Source organism: Phalacrocorax aristotelis, chromosome 3, assembly GCF_949628215.1.
Source record: "Phalacrocorax aristotelis chromosome 3, bGulAri2.1, whole genome shotgun sequence".
In the NCBI taxonomy this organism is placed as follows: Eukaryota; Metazoa; Chordata; class Aves; order Suliformes; family Phalacrocoracidae; genus Phalacrocorax; species Phalacrocorax aristotelis.
In genome coordinates, this window is record NC_134278.1 from 129,251,367 (window position 1) to 129,270,666 (window position 19,300).

General features: G+C 44.2%; 1 protein-coding gene across 3 annotated transcripts in view; it reads right to left on the reverse strand.

The window, feature by feature from the left end:
* Nucleotides 1–831: 831 nt before the first annotated feature.
* KIF25 (kinesin family member 25) overlaps nt 832–19,300 on the reverse strand; it is a 42,756-nt gene continuing 24,287 nt past the window's right edge. For all 3 annotated transcript variants that reach the window (XM_075089621.1, XM_075089623.1, XM_075089622.1), the window contains 7 exons: nt 18,975–19,049; nt 14,132–14,281; nt 12,859–13,035; nt 7,960–8,111; nt 5,228–5,425; nt 2,481–2,636; nt 832–1,245 (listed from right to left, as the gene is read on the reverse strand). In XM_075089621.1, the coding sequence (XP_074945722.1) occupies nt 1,088–1,245; nt 2,481–2,636; nt 5,228–5,425; nt 7,960–8,111; nt 12,859–13,035; nt 14,132–14,281; nt 18,975–19,049 (1,066 nt within the window). In that variant the 3' untranslated portion in view covers nt 832–1,087. The remainder of the gene's footprint in view (nt 1,246–2,480; nt 2,637–5,227; nt 5,426–7,959; nt 8,112–12,858; nt 13,036–14,131; nt 14,282–18,974; nt 19,050–19,300) is intronic.

Consider the following 19,300-nt stretch of genomic DNA (forward strand, 5'->3'; position numbering starts at 1 on the left):
GCTTAAATTTCCTTGAAACTTCTCCCAGTGTAACTTCATTCCCGAACCCTGCACGATGTTGTCTCAACGTTGGGGTAAGAGGGTGAAAGCCTCTTGAAGCTGACAAGCATCGTATCACAGGCTGGGTTTTTGGTGTTCTATTCGTGCGATGGATGGGAAGCGCGTAGTTACCCTTTTGTGATGCGCAGGCACCTCCTCAAGGTTGTGATGTGGTTGACTTGCTTCAGAAACGCCCGTGAAACGTCAGGCCAGACTGCTGCTAGAACGGTGGTACCGGTTAGGCCCCAGCCGCCATTAGGGCCTGTAGTTCAGGGCCTTTCGGCACTCACGGAGGGAAAAAACCCAATCCAAACAGGCTTAGTGAACTCAGCAGAGCTGGGATTCACTCCAACCATTTAACCTGAGTGTGTTTTCGAAAAGTGGTATAATCCCTCATTGGCCTCCTAAGCTACGTGCCAGAGGGTGACAGCTCTAGCCTTACTCCTTTCTCTCCACCTCACTAGTGCCATCATTCCCTACCCAAAAGCAGAGAACAGAACTCCATGCCGTGCAGCTGATGGGTTCCTTTACACCCCTACCTGTCGATAGTGGACTAGGCGTGACCCCATCCGTGCTAGGCAGAAGAGCAAGCCCCAGTGACATGTCTCATTTTAACCCAAGCTGAGGGGGAGTATTTCACCTGCTGCTTTGAAGCACTGGAATGATAGTTAGACTTTGGTCTTCTACTGAGAAAACAGAACGCACCCTTGGCCTTTCGGAAGCGAGCCATCCTAAATCAGGGCTCTGTTGACTTAGTTCTACTTGCCCAAAGGAAACACAACACCAAAACCATGTCTTGAAGTAGCTTTCCTAAAAAAGCCCGATTTATTTCTATGCCATTCCACCGTGGTTGGTAGCTGTTGTCAATGCTCACTATTATCTTTGGAGCGAGAACATTATCAGCAGGTTTATGGCTTGCTAATGCCACGTTGAGGATTGTTTATTTTATCTGGCAGTTGGTATCTAAAGGAATGGCTTTAGGACAACAATATACATTTCGGTCTGAGGAACTCATTAATAATACTTTAATCCACAGGAGTCTTTGGTTTTATTTTGCTTTACTCTGCACTGGGAAATTTTTTTTCTTGACTTGCCCTCTCTGAACTTGCCGAGCACGAGTTCCAAATCCCAGAGACTGCATTGATTCTGTTAAGTACTTCTGGTCAGGAGAGATGCACAGCATCACCAACAGCTTAGCATCGCCTCCTAAAAGCAGGAAAAAGACAAAACGTCCTTCTTTACCTCATTATTTTCAGTAAGTTATACACTGGTAACATACAGATCGACACAACAACAGCATAGGCTACCATTGCTTTTATGAAGCAGAAGACCGTAGGTGAAGAGGGCTGTTGAAACCAGGCAGCTCCTTCAAGGGAAGTCTATATCTAGCAGTGTGACATTTGCCCCAGTAGAAGAAATGTTTCACAATTGTTAATGTAGATTTTTTTCCCCCCTATAGCTTCATCCATTAGTTTGCATGTACGTTATGGGTCTGGGCACTTCATTAAGCTTTTTCAAGTGTATGTAAATTCAGGATAATGGCCAAATGGCTTATTTGTGTGACAGTAAAGCAAAGCAGACTTATTAGAAAATCACAGAGAATGATTAAACAAATAAGGAAATTGCCACTTTCAACACTTCACCTAAACAGTGTCACCAGTCATACAGCAGGCATGGTTAAAACCAAGCTCAGTGCCCGTACAGCAAAGCTCCTAAACTCAGTTCTTTCTTTGGCTTTCTCTCTTCAGACCGGGGACTCCGGCACTAGGTGAAATTTAAAGTTGAAGAAAAAAGTAATGGTCTTTCAGAAGCTCTGAAGAACTGCTGCCTCAGTCACTGTGAATGCCTTGAACTAGAGACTAAAGGGCTGAAGCTTTCTGGCTGAAGGAAAGTGGGCTAATGTACTATATGGGTGGGCACAAATCTGACGTTACTGCAGGAACTACGCTTGCTTTAAAACCGTTTCTGCAAGGATGAGGAGCTGGCGAAGAGAAGGTGACACGAACACAGAGAGGAGTTGTGGCACAATACCGTGCATGTGCTCTGCGTCCCTCCTTTGTCTGTTACAGGGCACAATGTTAAGGAACGTGCAAATATGTGACTACACCCTGTGGTAACAAAGATTGAAGCTTGTAAACTGTACCCGACATGAAACACCAGTGAAATGCAGTTACTACCCTTTACACAATCCTATTAGAGGTGGTGTGATTATTCCAAGCGTATTCCTCAGCAGAACCTTGGGACCGGCCAGGTCTAGCCAAATGCAGGAGGAGTTCAGAACTCACTGTGTGCTCACACTGCTCCAAAGCCAGAGTCTTTGAATAGCGGCTCACAGACAGGGGAGGAGTACAAGATCATCTTCTAGCTTTACACAGCAAAGGAGGGAAAAGATTGGGGAAAGAAATCTATGCTGTTAAACAGAAGTCAGACTAAGCCCTTACCTACGGAGTCCTGCAGCAGATGCGTAAGTTTGCTGTTCCGATACGGTACGTGAGCGCGCTGCTCTGCTATTGCTCCCAGAACGTCGGCTAGGGCAGACAAGCTGCGGTTAATAAACGATGTCTCTCTCAGTGCCGCACCTGTCACTCCAGACATACCTAGTACAGCGCAGAACAAGGCAATGGTAAGACTAAGCAAAGCTGCCTCTGTTGTAATTGTGAGAAATCCTGTTGCTGTATCAGCTACTTCTGATGCAGCATTTTTGAACCCAAATTCTGCGCCATGACTTTGATCCACCTGTGCCAAAAGCAGGATGCCGTGATTGTTTACGCCAGACTGCCAATACATTGTTCAGTACTTCTGCTCTTGGAGGGCAGGTTAAAGAAGGGTCAGTGCCTGGAGACAGTCTAAAGCAGCGCGTGTTGAAGCTGATCTCTTCAGCTGTACCATGCATCTTGGCTCTGGGTGTATCACGGAACTGAGATAGTAAGAACACCATGAGATCAGACAAGGCAATGCTGCTTTTGAAACTGTCAGTCCACGGTGTCTCCAGAAAGAAGCCTGTTGTGTTCCACCATTTTTTCTAATATAATCCAGGTAACTGCCCCGTCTGTATTCCTCAGTAAGAAGAGGAGTGACACTGATGGCATAGCTGCAGAAACAAACCTGTACAGCAGCCATAAGCGTGAGGGGTTTATGTTCGCCATAAGGTGCTGTCCCTTGTGGTATGATTTGCGGTAAGAAAACTGATAGAGGAAACCGATGCCCTTCTACCCACCCAGCGGCACGTCGCTATACTGCGCTTGAACTGGCAAGGTTTGGTCCACAAATCAAGTTGCACCAATTTCAAGAGGTGCTGCAAGCTCAACTCTGGGCTCAGTCTGGATGAGTGTGCACGTAAGAGTAATTAATTCCTCCTGTCCTTACCTCTGCCATTTTGGGAAGAGAAACTTGCTGTTAACCTTCAGCCTCACACTATTCAAATTCACCCTTTCTTCAGGCCAGTGGGATGAGCTACAGCTGCGTCTGCAATCAGTTCTCATTACCCAGAGCACATGATCCATGCTGGGCAGAGCTAATGGTAGTGGGATGGTGAGGAGGGGCGAGCAGTTTCCTCAGCTGCTTTCTGTCCCACCTCTAGAGAGACAAAGAGGCTGTACAGAGAGGGGCCAGGGATCCTGTTTTTCCTTCAGGCCAGTATTTTCCCAACTGGGAGAACAAGAGAGGTGTTCAAGAGGCAAGTGTGAAAAGACACAGTAACAGGAAAAAAAAAGAAACCCAAAACCCAAAAACCCCCACCAAAACCCAGAAGACTGGGCAGGGAGGGCTGGAGCGATGTGACTGTGGGAGAGGATGGGGCTGGAATGGTAGAGTGTCTTTTCAGAGAGGCACAGAGCAAACCAGTTCGGGAGACCCCGCCACAGGGCGGCAATGATCTGAGACAGGCCACGTCTCTGACTTTACCAGGGTCTGTGTCTCCAGCCAGCCCCAGGCTTCTGTTACAGGCACTGAAAGTTGACTCCTGAGACAACGGGTGTCACCCTAAAGCAGAGAACTGCAAAGAGGTGAGGGGGTACCTGCTTAACCTGCCGATTATCTGCATGTGGTCAGATGAATTTCCACAAAGCATTTAGCCAAGTTTTCAAACCAAAACCTAGTTTGCTAAGAAGGGAGCCCTTAGCAAATGCTGTACGTGATGCGGGATGGCTGTGGAGCCTACAAGGCACGGCGCTGAGGTCCACTGGAAGCGCGCGAGGTGCCTGCTACTGCTGCTCGCTTGGATTTGTCCACATCTTAAAACAATTACGAGTTAACAGCTGCCCTCGCTTTTAGCAGAGTAAGTCTAACATCTTCACAGCCGGTGGCAGAGGTTAGCTGGCCGTACGTGCTGGGCCAGGCCTAACGCTCGTGTGAGCGAGCGCAGTTCTGGGCTGCGCTGGAGGGTCAGCCCCGCTGAGCCCCAAACCACGTAAACCTGTGTCCTGGTTGAACTGGGGGAGCAAACACACACACTGTTGCTCGATTACATGTTTACCAAACAGTTTCCAGCACTTAGAGCACATGAAAAAAGTAATGTGTTCTATTAGGTTTCTCTGTAGAACAAAAGTTTAACAGTGAGAACAGCAAGAATTCTTGGCAGTGAAGTAAAAGACTCTTTCATAATACTGGTTCAGTTTTCAAAACATTATTTCTGGAATGGTACGTTTGGCTGCATGGCTTTTCTTGGTAAGAAAGCTTGTCCTTTAGGAAATAATCGAGTTTTTGAAATGATTGCGTGCATGGGGGTGGGGGGGAATGCTTTGAAGAAACAGTGAAAACAGTATTATCTTTTCAACACTAACTTCCTCCATAATAAGGCAGAAAAACCCACACATGGTGGTATCAATTATTACAGGTATTTGTCATATTTAAATAATTTATGCACTTTAAATATTTCTGTACAAAGACATGCTAATTTTTGGCGTAGAAAAACAGGCCTAATAAAACCAGTCTGAACAAATAATGTACCTATGATATGGGTAACCGCCCTGAGCTTATTTTACGCTTATGCAGTTTTCCAGTTAAAATGAACCCGGTGTGAAACGGGAACAATCAGGCACACAAATTTTGTTTATGTCAGGATCTGCGGGTTTAAACCACCCCCTGTGCGAAAGCCGGGCAGCACATATCCCTGCATAGAGAGGTAAAGGCAACTATTGTAACCCAGATCTGGGAGGATCCTTGCCCATCGACAGACACCTTCGCTTACCGACGCACTCGCTACCAGCCAGATCCACCAGCTGCAGCCTAGTTTTGACTTGCTTCAGTTTCTCAGTGGCTTCAAGTTGTGCTGGCGAAGAGGCTCTGGAAGAAGAGGCGGATTTACTGTCTCTCATTTTTTGTGGAAAGGTGCAGGAAACGTCTTTATTTAGTCTCTGACTGGTTTGTTCGTCTTCCCATGAAACACCTGGTTAATGGAAAAAACAAACAAGGGGAGCTCCTCACCGACACTGGAAATAGAGAGGGGGAAATGGGGCATCAGCGGGGGAAGTACAACATCTGCTGGTTCAGGCTGTTCTAACAGAAGCAACGCACAAGTCAGAATTAATGGCACGGGAAGGGTGAATTACTTTTTCTATCTTATTTAAGGTTTTGTTCATCAAATGGCTCATACCAGTTGGTAACAGGACTTGGGTGTAGCTTCTGCTGTATTTATTATCCCATTGTTCACAATTCTATGTGGAAAACAAGGAACAGGAGTCCAGTAAGGACTCCAAAGGGTGTTTTTTCATGCTTTAGATTGACTACAACCAAAGTGAGCTTTGGAATCCTTGGGAGCAGCAAGCTCTGCAGTCAGTTTCTACGTATTTGAACCATCACCCGCTGGTACTCTAGCAAAAAAAAAAAAAAAAAAAGTTCATTCTGCCTCTTCTGTTTTGTCCTTTGCTGCTGTTCCCTCTAGCCTTCCGTCAGCCCTCGCATGCCACTGCTGCATCTCCACATGATGAGCTATCAGCTCCAACAGCCGTCCTCCCAGTTGTTCAGGCTGGTTACCTGCTACTCACGGTAGTTGTGTAGCTGCACTAGACTGCTTCACGTCCTTCCTCTTCCTCAGCAGCAGCACCTGGCTTTCACTCTCTGCTGGGAAGAGGAGGAAGGCAGATCCTCTGTGAAAGCTGCTTTGACATTAGCTTAGCAGGAATGGATGCAGAAGGGCTTTCCCAAAGCAGTTTTCCTTTTTTTCTTCAGTGTCTTGGTTTCTATCTCTCTCCGAAAGACGGGGAAGACAAAAAGGCGCACACTCTGCTACAGGTGATAGAGGCAACAGACTCCCCCGGGGACTTACAGAGTCTTGTTGCAATAGTACAAAGTTCCGAGCTGCAAAACTTGAGTAAGGAACAGACTGAATTGGGTTGCAGAGCTCTGTACCTCTCCAGCTAGGCTACTGCCAAAACCTGAACTAGCTGTCCACAGCGTAAGATAAGCAGCTATGTTGGTTTACACAGAATAAATGGCTTCAGGCCATACAGTGTAAAAATGAGTGTTCTCGCTCCTCTTCAGTTTGAGACAAAGAAATTAAGAAACTGCTCTCCTTAAACAACAGATATTACTGAAACAAAATGCTAAAAAAACCTTAATCAAGCGTGAAAAAGTACTGGCTTATCAACCCTGGCTTTAGGTGCAGAACTCATCCCGGGCTTTACAACTTTTTATTAGTGACTTAGCTTTGCAGTTTTGAGATATTTGACAATTTCACCTGGTGTTTAAATCAGGAATTTCTCCTTTTAAACAAGACAGAACGTGCTGTCGCACTGCTACAGCAAGGTCCCGTCTGCAGTGCTGCTCTACCCCCCCATATTGCACATCTTCATCCATGCGCTTGAAAGCTGAAAGCCTGAGCCTGCACCCAGCATAAACTCGACATTTCGGTGGAGCTTTGCTGCCGGACAACGCGGCGTAGCAGGGCGGCTGTAATTCCAAACGGCAAAGGGAAGTGTGGACTGGTCAGGAGGGCTGGTGCTGTAGTGGTGCAAACAGGGTGTTTTGAAAAGTAACATCTGCCTGGTGGACAGGGCTCTGGAACCGGCCAGAGCCAACATCTGGGAGGCTGGAGCTGCAACTCGTGAAGTAACTGTGTCTTTTGGCAAGGCCCGGGGGTAAGCGAGGGCACTGTTTGTTCTGTTTTGCTAATACTGTGGGTTTAATTTCTGATAGCAATCTAAGGGAAAAATGTTAAATATTTTCCACTTTCTAAAACCATATTGTTGTTGCAGAGTAGGAAGGAGATGGACCACAGCACTGGAAGCCGAGAGCCTAATTACAACAAGAGAAAAAGAAAACAAAGTTTAACCCCCAAAAGCTGAAGTTCTTCCTAAAGCAATAAACTGGGAAGTCTTGGTATGGTGCTACTTCTGCTTTTAAGGAAAAGGAGAAATACAGGTTTTGCCGTAGCAAATAAGACAACTGTGGTGTCTGTTCCTACAGTGGCCTATTATTAACTGTTCGAGAGACTCCGAATTTAATGGATGTTTTTGTAAAGCAGCAGGTAAAAAAAATAATTCTTTCTCACCCAAAAGCACATGATGATCCCTAAAACCCATGGTTAGCTTTACCACAAACTTACCGTGAGTAATTATACCATACGTCGTACAAAGTGATTTAACTACTGTATTTGAGTGTCTATCTTGTTATCTTATCTATTTTATCTTATACCTTATGACTTACCGATAAGTTATTTTATTAATTGTTTCATGCTATAATAAATCAAGACGTGTAAAGAAAAGTGAAAAATGTTTATGAAAGTGAAAGTTTCAGTAGCGTTCAGACATCAGACTGGTCTGTTATTGAAGAAGGTACACAGAAGTTAAACAATGGGCAAAAACCGAGGGAATGTATTAAACATTGGAAAAAGGAGGAAAAAAACAACATGAAAGTCTCTCAGCCCACAGACTGTTTTTCAAACAACTGGCTCTAGATGTATTTTAGTAACATCCTACTTACCAAAGTTATCTCCAGAGGCAACTGTGGTTATGGTCAATGTAACTACCAGATGAGAACGAGAGGAATGAGCATGCACCAGTGTTGGGTGCCTGACTCTCAGCTGTAGGCCTTTGTTGACTAGATGCAAAAATTCATATGCATTTTCAACAGCCCTTGGAAGTAAAGAAACAAACAGAAGATTTAACTGACTCACAGTAAAAATTACATGAGAAAGGTGACAGCTTGGGTGGGAATCTGAGCATTTCCACTTCCCTGCTCTTTGACTTCTTGCAGTAATCTCAGTTTTGAGCTGCACAAACAACTGTATATAGACTTTTTCAGGGGGGAATATAGTCCAAGATGAAAATTCAAGACAAAAGCTGTGACGTAGGACTGGAAGTGCTGAAGAAGTGGCCTGCCAGCCTTGTAGGTCTATAGGTAGGGCAGCTCAGCTCTGGAAGTGACTGAAGTTTCTACAGTGTGGAAGGAAAGACACAGATTTAGACATTCCTGGGATCTCTGGTCCTACAGAAGTGGAGTTGTCCATTTTATGTTAAGGTAGCTCTTGTTCTTTAGGAGGCAGAGAATTAGGGCAAAAAAAGGGAACTTCTCTGGGCCTCTGGAGATCATATTTCACATTTGATATTAAATCCAGAATCCTTGGAAAAAAGTTCAATTCCACTGTTCAATGAGCAGTGACTCCAGCACAGTGTCAGAATAGACAGGCATAAGTTCCTATACTCTCTGTTTTCTTTTCCAGTTAAAGGAAATACTGCAGATATGACCAATCGAAGGGCAAAAACCTAACACAGAACGTGAAATAAACTCGTTAGGTAAAGAAAATAACCCCTATGATTTCACCCAGGTTTGCAATATTTAAAACAAATGAGGTGATTGCCTGCCCTCTCCTTTCACTGCATTGCCTTCTTCAGGAATCACTCAAGTGACATCACCTAAACATTACTTTCTAGATGGGGGTATAAATTATTATAACTGCATATCCCAGCCTGGTGACTGAACACCCTGTAACACCAGAACCATTAATAACTCTCCTGACAGGCGGCAGGCTTGGTTCCACATCGCTGCAGTCAGCAAAAGCAAGCGTGTGATAAAAGGCAAGGCCTGACTTCAAGTTGGCCAATTTCAGTGAAAGTCACACTGGGCACAAACTTACTTTATGCTAAGAAGAGCCATACTTGAAGAGTTTAGAGACAAAAAAAAGTTATACCCAGCTAAAACAATTTCCTCTGAAAATAAAGCAAGGGCATCTGAGGGACAGAAAAACACTTAGCCACACCATGCCTATAGGCACTTAAGGGAAGGAGCCACCGAAAAGCAGTTCCCTCTGGACCCTGGGCTGCAGGAGCTAAATGAACACCTCAGCCCCCACCCATCAATCCGCACACGCCGGCCCCCCCGTAATACGCCTGCCTCTGTGTCCACTGGTAATGTGTCCCTGGTTGTTTGGCCAGGCACCAGCAGGGAAGCGGTGGCTCTAGTTCCCGCTGTCAGAGGAGGCAGAGCCTGTCGCTGGGGTGATCTGACTATTGCCTCAAGTCCAAGGAGGCTGCTCTTGCCTTCCCGAGTTTCGAGCTGCATCCTCCGATAGCCAGTCAGCCGGGAGCGGACGGCCTGAGAGGCACGCAGCCTGCGCCAGGACGTAGCCACAAGCGCTCGGCTTCTGCAAGGTGCTGCTGTGCCGTGGCAAGGGGTCAGCGCTACAGGCTGCTGGCCTCAACTGCCGTTTGCGGAAGACAGGCCTCAGGGAATGCCGTCAGTGCTGGTCACCCACGGGGACGCTGCCGCTGACTTTGGAGATAAAAAGCATCCCCAGCCCAGTGCTACGAGCTTGGCACGGTAGCTTCTCAGCAGGACTGCCAGGAGTAATTTTTCAGGATGATCTCCAGGAGTTTATCGTGCTGGATGTACCGCACGCTCCAGGACCAGATTCTACAAAGCAAAGCCCAGTTGTGGTTAGGTTAAAAATTTGATGCTGAATGTTCTCCAAAGTCAACCAAGCCATAAAAGAAGAAAGAGACTGAGGTTTTTGTGATTCAGTAAGATGTAAATGTTAGCGGGAAAGAGACTACTGTACTTCAGTGGATATATGGAGAAGCCAATGAGACCCCGCAGGCCAATATATTCTAGACGAAATATTATCACAAATGAGGATATGTTTTTATTCAAAGCATCGTCTGTTTACTTTAGATTTCGGGCAGCTGGGTGGCCTCATTCAATGGTTCTCTTACTTTGTTTGGGTTTGCTTTTTCTTATTAACCTTTCTGTGTAATTATTAATATAACCTGTTTATGGACTGGACTTTTTTCGCTGCTTGCATTGTAATTGAGATACAAGTCCATATCCTTATTTATATTTGCATTAGAATTGAGTATCAATTGAGATAAGTGGTTTTTAAGAGGTGCTTAGTTCAAGGCGCCAGGTTCCTTTACCATAAATTAAAATTTACAGAAATAAACAGAGCAGCCATTTTATTAACTGGAAGGACAAATGAAACCTTACTGCAGCTTACTGAGGCTACATCTCACCTCTCCCTTCCCCAAGGCCGAGGAGAAGAGATAGGTCACCTACTAACTATGCAAAGCTCCCTTGGGAAGGGGAGCAGGCATTTTTCAGGAATGAAACCAGGCCAGCACCTTAGTTACTGAAACACCACAATTAAAAATTACTTGGAGGGTCTGACGAAGCAGGAAAAATTCAGCTCCCATCATACCCACACTATATGCACCCACCGTCATTTTCTAAGGCATTTAGTTCCTTTCTTCTCTAGTCAAAGGAAAAAGCTTAACGCCTGCAAGAAAGATTCAGCACACACAGGTAAGGCTCTGCAGCCAACCTCTTCTGGAGGAGCTTTTTATTCCCTTGACAGCAGAGCCTTAACCCAAAGCTAAAAGTTGGAATGGAGTCACGGTTGGGAAATCCAAGACCAGAGACTGACAGAAACCAACCAGTCAGCATAATGCAGACAGAGAGGGCAAAGGGCTTCATCACTTCAAGCTCCAGCCACTTTTAATTCATTCCATGCTCTTATGGAACATGCAGAGTGCAATCAAGGATGCTGAATTTCTCTGGCAATCATATTTAACCTCAAGACTGAGGAGCAGGCATACCCCAGATACAAATGGTAACCCTTGCTAGAATACTGCGGCAATTATTATTTCATAGAAAGAAAGGAGAGTTATATAGCCCCCACGGTGAAGAACGCTACTTCACAGTCTCTCTGGGGTCCTGTTTTTCTACGAGCGGTTCAACGGCTAGAAAATACAAGTCAATAAATGCGCACAGCTAGGTAGAATGAAAGTATGTTTGCGCAACCCTCCAGTACATTCTTGTATTTTTATCAAGGCTTTCTGGCAATAGTATAAACCCACACAAAAAAACAACTACTAGTTGGCTTATGTGACTAAGTCCCACAAGACAAAAATACTGCCTTCAATTATTTCCACTGAGGGTGGAAATTGGGGGGGGACGGGGGGGGGGGGGGGGGACGACGATGGGGGGAGGCGGCAGGGAGGGGGAGATGCTTTTCATATCTGATTTCTAATTCCTCCTGGAAAAGTAGAGATTAGACCATGACAAGCTTTATTACAGAGAAGTGGAGAAAAACATCACGTTTCTCCCAGAAATGTAAAACACTGTAATGCTGCGCTAAACGTTTCAACAGGGCACGGTGTTTCTTTTCACAAACGTTATTTGCCCAAGGAGCAGAACAGTTCTAAGTTTCTAGACCTTTCTGTAGTGCACAAGCAGAAGTGTTCCTTCTAGAATCTGTTCACGTTTTGGGTGCTCATGGGGCGATGTCCAGTAGCTTGATTACACTGGGTAGCATCGCCTCTCTGGTGCCACTAGAACTGCTTGTCATATTTTTTTTTCTGATGTTGATTTAAAACTAGCATAAACAACACAGCCATTACTAAAACGAAGCATCTGAAACAGATTCACTCTTGTTAATGGATGAATTGTTCTGAACATGATTTTTACTATCTAATTAGCCAAGGTGTTTTACATATAACGAGAAAGAATTATACATTTGTTTTGTATACTACACATACGTACCACCAAGAGCCACTCCCATGTGTACTAGAACAAGCCTTTGTAATGCTTAGTAAGTACGAGAAGGCATTAAAAGGAGTAGAGCTGTAGCCTCAAATATCTTAGCTCTCCCTACGCCATCAAGACATGTAAATAAGAATCAAACTTCCCATGCACCAGTGCTGGGAAGGTATACGTCTTAAGACAGAACGGCTTAGCTACTGCTTAGCTTTTAGTCTGAAGAACCTGGATTTTCAAGAACTACAGGCTCAAGCACCAGCATATCAATTCCCATTTTAATGCCTCCACTTACGAAAACAGAATACTAAGCAGTGTAAGATGAGTATTTATTGTTTAAAAGATCACTAAAAATCTTATTCTTTCTAAAGTGTGCTTTTTTTTTTAACTCCAATGTGTGTAGCGGAAGTTAACGCTTTTCAGCTGCTTAATAATCTACAAGAAGTACATCCATTTCTATTATAATCTGTACATTTCACAGTTTGGTAAGACTGAAGGGAAAGTCCTTTCTGTCTGGGTTACCCCTTCTTTTTCTACAGCTGACAAGATGCTCTAGAACCAGCGACAGCAAAATACACGGCTATCTTTGGCCATTCTGAATGGAAGGCGCTTGACACAGGAGTATAACCCAAACTAACTGTACTGTTATTTCTGAAAGTATTTTGACTTTTGCAGCCAACTGCAGTCTAATAGACTGAGCTAATGGAAACAGTGAGAACTGGCCTTTCGCGTGTGGGAAGGACTCGTCGTTTAGAACCGCTAACTGGTGCCTGTAATGCGATTTTGTGACAGCCGTACTTCGCGCTCACACCAGATCACGGTCGGAGGATAAGGGTCAAATAGTGTACTTACTCATGCGTAAGCAATGGAACATCGCTCTTTCCTTCTCTGGTTGTGACAACGTCACGTTTGACACCAAACACTTTTCCACAACTGTCTTTGGCCAGAAGATCAAAAACCTCATTATTATACACTTCGACAACAGAAACTTCAACCCAGTAACTTCCTGGTGGCTTTTCTGAAATAAGCCTGGGGAATAAAAATAGGAAAAAAAAAAGAAGAAAAAAGCCCCAAAAATGTTGAAGTCAAACCCCAAGTGTAAATAAAGATCTATTCTTTGATTGTAATCTAATTACAATCTGGTACAAGTGCTTATTAAATATCCGCAGCCGTGGCTTTGCCTCGTCCACTTGCTAATCTTAAGCTGAAGAATCAGAATATACACTTAAATTTTATGTGAAGCAGTAAATAAAACTTCATTTTCCAAACAGCTGTGCCAGCTTAAATTGTTTTTTATCCGCTAGCCTCCCTCCCTCCTCAAGACTTTTTTACACCACTTTTCTGCCGGATGTTGTTGCATTCGGAGCTCAAGGTATGATAAACTCTGGCAGAGTGCAAGCAACGAGCAGGCAGGGATGGTAAACTGCCCAGCTAGATCTGCAAGAGGTTAACTGTCCACAGCCTCAGGAGATTCATAAATTCAGGGCTTGTCTGTTCAGGATAGTATTACAGTTAGACACAGTTATTTGGTACAAAATTGGATCTTTGATTTTTCTTATACCATTCTCCAAAAGAAGTAGTCTTAGCTGGAAAAACCTCTAACGGCTCTTCTGTTATACCTTAGCAGCGCATCAGTTCAAATCGTGCATCAGGTTCAATTAAACAAATCTAAGAAGTCTCAAAGCAAGAACAGGCTGTGGTTAAAAATTCTACTGTCATTCTTCTTGGGGACTGGATTCTCATCTGGATCCTCTTCATCTATTCCAACTGTCAATTTTCACAAAACTCATAAGAACTTAATCATCTTTTGGATTCCCACAACTATGGTTGAAAATTATTCAAAGGTTAATTAGGAGGCTGACAGACAGGCGGACAGATAACACACAGCAACAGATAGCAACAGATAACACACATAATCTTATTTTCTTAGTAACTCAGACTAAGCAGGAGAGAGACTAGAAATCTATATTAAAACTCAAATATCAAATGGCAGTTAGAGAAACTACAAATATTAATCATTGTGAAGCTGAAACCTGAAATGATAAATACACTACAAACATTATTTCATCCTTTCTGTCAAGTTTAAGGTGACTGTCACTGACACGAGCCTTTACTTAGTTGTTACCTGAACACTTCTTGGGTAGCTCGAGGAATAATCCCAAGTTCTGATTCATCGTCTCTGGAGAACGCAAACTTCTCCTCTAACTGCGGTCCCAACATTGTGTGTGTCTTCCCACTTCCAGTTTGCCCGTACGCCATGATACACACATTGTACCTGAAAATTAAAAGGGCCTTCATTTATTTTACCATTCCCAGGTGTGTTTGTTAGGTGGCAAGTCAAACCCCCAGACAATTTGGGAACACAAACTGAAACAGAAGATAAACACACTGCCCCTACAGATTTCTTTCTGGAGACCTCAAAATCTGACAGAAATCGAAGTGCCGCTCGAAACATCACCCTGAACAGGTTTTATTTTTTAAGCAGAGTTGAAGAGATGCTTTTAAGCAGAGTTTAAGGGATGCTTAGCTTGGAAAGACTGATGAGGTTAGACCTCCTGTCTGCCCAACTTCCAGTTCATGCACTACTGGGCTGCTTGTTAATCACCTCCTGAATCACTGCCGTTTACAGTACAGCATTTTAAAGTAAACTGTCACTGGGTTTGATTTGTCTTACAGTGCTCTGCTGCAAACCACAGCACTAATATCTTAACAGCTGGGAACAGTAAACTCTTCAGCTCTCATACTCATTTTCAGGCAGGCTCATCAGTCATAGCCCTCAGTCACTGGAAAAGATAAGACAGCCCTAGTCATGGGAGGCACAAATCTTAAACCAGCTGCGTTAGTTCAGTATAAGCACGCACACTAAGAGTATGCTGGAATAAAGGTGGTAGGAACTGCTTTGGTATGGACTTGTGGAAGGTGAAAATGTACAATGTCACGGCAGAGGTACAGGCACCTATGAAACACAACTCATCATCTTCTGAAGCAGATGTGTAAAACACGTCTAATGAACAGAACTCTGAAAACGTCTGTTTCTCTGCACTGAAAATAATAACAACAACAACAATAATAAATAATAATAACAACCACCACCACCACCACCTCTGTTGTGGATGTCTGTGCTGCAGGGAGGTGAATTTAGATGTATGAATCCTATCCAGAAAGTGTGTTTCTAACACAGTCTGATAAAAGTCAACATGTACCAGTGCTTAAGGGGCAGCTACAAAGAAGATGGGGACTCCCTTTTTACACGGAGTCCCATGGAGAGGACAAGGGGGATGGACACAAGTTGCTCTTGGGGAGATTCCGATTGGACACGAGGGGGACATTTTTCACAGTGAGGACAGTCACCACTGGAATAATCTCCCCAGGGAAGGGGTTGGCTCGGCCTCGTTGGGCACCTTCAAGAGTCGGCTGGACAGGGCGCTGGGCCGTCTTGTCTGGGGTGGGCTCTTCCCAGAAAGGTTGGCCTAGATGATACCTGAGGTCCCTTCCAGCCTGGGATTCTGTGATGTTAAGCAAAACAGTGGGCGGATGCAAATGTATGCAGCCACAGTACTGCTTTGTGTTGCGGAGCAATACTGTACTGGGCAGCTGAAGGTTAGTCCCTGCTCGGCTGCGTCTGCTCCGCAGCCCCTGCCACCACCTTGGTGTTGACCACAGAACTGTGCAGCAAAAACCCCTGGAAGACGTGCCGTTACGCTGACAGGGCTGCTCCTTCCCTGGATTGTCTTGTTTGTTCCAAGACACAACGTTAGCTGGATCTCCACACACGGCGAGTCCTTTGTGCTACGGCGAATTTCTGCTCTGCTAGAGAGTTCAAGAGCAGGCTTGCTCCTGTTCTGGCAGTGAAATTGCACTGCCTAAACTATACCTCCTCCATGGGCAGACCTGAACAGCTGCTTTTGGTTATCCGATGCTTTTCCTCCTACCAAAAATTGGTTCAAGCACATGCCAGCAAATTTCAACAAACACCCCTCATCTAATTGTTTTAAATTTATGGTTTCGAGTAATGAAATACATGGCCATTGCAGAGAAATATATCTGCAGCCAATTTTTGCATATTAAACATGCCTAGAAGCAATTCTTTTTGGAGGATCACTTAGAAAGCTTCCTCTTGTTACAAAGAAATGTGGGCTGATAAGCAACACAGCAAATACCTGGGTACCCCTTCTGGAGATGCAAAGTCAAAGTTGCAGTCAGTGAACCTATAGTAAGTTCCCTGCACGTTTCATGATGCAGAGTTTGAAACAGAAGTCTACTCGTGGATTTGATGAAGCAAAGGAGATAACTGTAAATGAAAATAAAGAACGCTACAGCAAAATGAAATGTGCTAGAAATTAGGGCTGTAAATCCGAAACAAGGGATTTCTCTAAGCATTCACACTGACATAACTCTACTTGCATTTATGTCAGTGGAAAAGCTCCCATGAATTTTGGCAGTTTTCAGCTAGCAATTTTTATGATTCCACCCCTGACGCACCCTGCCTCGCCAGCCTGTAGCCTATTGAGACTTCTGGCCCCGCTTCAAATCAGGGAGATCTTTGGAACCAAAAAGGGAACCAGAAGTTTGCAAGTAGCAACGTTCCTTAGGAAGAACAGAATGGACTTCCTCTTAGAAATCTCTGAAACTTTCTTATAGTCCAACTATTCAAATTTTCCTTAATTGCTACTTGTTAGAAAGTAAGCGTCATGGACAAAATGGTTCTGAAAAGATACAGATGATATGATTAGAAGCTAAGTAGCCAGGTGCTTGTAGCACTGAATCAGTGATAACTTCTCTGCCAAAGCTAAAACAGTATTTCGGTAAGTCCAAACAAGCTCAAACTACCCAAAGCAGTGTTCTCTTGAAGCAGGCAAAGGAAAGAATGAATTGTTGGGTGATTCAACAAGACGACAAGCAGCAGCCTAGTTTATATTTACCTAGTTTACTTTGCTGGTGTCCTGGTTCCAACATAAGGGTTTCCAATAGAGCAACCTGAAAATTTCAGACTATGATTCACCTGTGTGCCCTGACATTTCTCCTTCTCCGCTCTGCTTCATTAGTTATATTCTTGTTTCAAAAAGTTCTTATTGTCAAGCTAGAATACCAATAGTTTTGTAGTGTTTCTCTCCTGAGAAGAGTGGGAGTGTTCAGTATAGCAAAGGTAGCACTAGGAGAGAACCCTGCGAAAGGAAATCAAAGGAGGCGAAATGTATTCTTTAAAATAAACAAACAAGCTTGATCCTTCAATGCTGTAAACAAATGTTATCTTACTCTTACTGTATGGCTAACTGTAAACTTTGAAGCCTGCTGTACTTTGTTTGGCATATGGGACAATCTCTCCTTGTGTATTTGTTCTGAAAAATGAAACGATTCATTAAGAAAGAAAAATAGAGAAAAAAAATAAAGAGAAGCAGTGGAACGCTCCTTTCTACTTAAGCTAGAAGTCGTTACAGACCACTTTGGAGCCCAGACTAAAACAATCAGGAGCAGCAAAAAGGTTCAAGGTTCAGGCTAAATATGTCTGTTTCCCATTTACGACGGGAAGGCTGCTGAGGAACATGGCTTGTACGCACAGCCTCGCCCTCCCTGAAAATCTGCTTCTGTTTAAATGGCGCTTCTGAAAGAACAAGACAACTCTCTTGTTTTCGATAACAGAACATTTCCTAACTGAATATAAAAATCCTAGCTTTCAGCACAGGAGTCTCTGAACAGGGAAGTTAGAAATTGGGAAGTACAGCAAATTCAAGGTACAGATCAGAGATGTCTGAAGATACATAAGCAACATATTGAGCCAAAGCAAACTTTGTTCCTTGCAAAAGGGAAAGCAGAGAGCGAAAACAGCGGTTATAAGGACTTCTTCAAACTCCTCCAACCCAGTGGTCCCCTGGTTGCTCAGCTATGGAAACTGTCGTTACTCATCCTTGGTAAACTAGAACGATGCCATATGGGCCATATAGGAATTCCCTTAGCCCAGGTAGCCCTTGTAGGCCCCCCATGGCTTGTGTAAAGGGATGGCTGGGGTTTCCCAATACCACAATATCCTGATATGCCTCTTCTAGGCCGCTTTGAAGAAAAGGAGACTTGGAAACTTCAGCGTGCAGAGTGCCAGGAGCAAGGATTGCCACTGTTCAGCTGTGCCGCTGTGGATGGAAAGGGACTGGCTTTCCCTCTGTGGGGAGGGAAGGGCCGTGGCAGCTCTGCAACCACCACCTGTGACTGAGTGGAATTGGAGCGGGGGTGAGAAAGGGGCAGAAAGGAAGCTTTGTATGAATCTCAGTCCAAGCCTCAAGGATTATAACAATAAGCACTTCAAGGCTTCTTCGCAAGAGTAGCTTAAGTTAGCTCTGGTATAAATGAAGAATCACACGTCATGAACGGCAGTGGCTAGAAGTAATTACGCATCTGTGTTAGCGGTCGTTACTGATCAGTTTTGCATTCAACCCAGAATTCTGTTTTAACCCCAGTGCTCGAAGGAGCATTAGAACCATGACTGAGGATGCTCTGGTTTGACCAGGAATTGATTATATCACCTGCTAGAGCCAGTGCTGTACACAAAAACAGAACAGGTGATCAGAGTGGCCCTGGCAGGCCTTTCAACTACGAACACACTGTTGGAAAAGATGTATCATATTGTGTCCACAACTGAAAAAGAGTTCTAAAACATAACCTACCAATACACACACAAAAAGATAGTATCCTCCAGTAGAAGCGATGCTTAAGTTTGCCAGAAAGAGACCAGAGAAGAAAACCTGATTTTTTTTCCCAAATTTGTGTGCTCTGCTAAATTTTGTAAACAGTGTTTTCACTGTTTCTATGGGGAAACAACAGTCACTTGGGGTTGAGTAGAAAGAAAATAGGAAAACGTAACTGCAAAGCCTCAAAACTTGACAGGACCGCCACTATTAAGTAATTTATTTTTTTTAATTGATGGATTTCAGTAGATTATTGCCCTTTAGCTTTCTTACTCCCACCTTTTAACTTACCCATCCAGGAGAGATGTTAGCAAAGGGGCCACATCTGCAAATACTGTGTCCTGAGACTCTGAAGCACTGTAAACTCTGAGAAGCAAAGTGCAATGATTAACTGAAGAAAAAATATAAACATGTTTTCACAATACAGGAATACAAACTAGGGAAAATGTACACCAGTAACATAAAACTTATGACCTGCTGACATTTCTATGTCAGGGGACTGAAAATTACAACTCCAAGGTTCTCGCCCGCCTTTTGGGAGCGGCTGTTGTTTGTGCTGGAGGGAACGACCCACTGGCATATGCTTGTGGCTCTCTGAGCTCATCCTAATCCTCTGC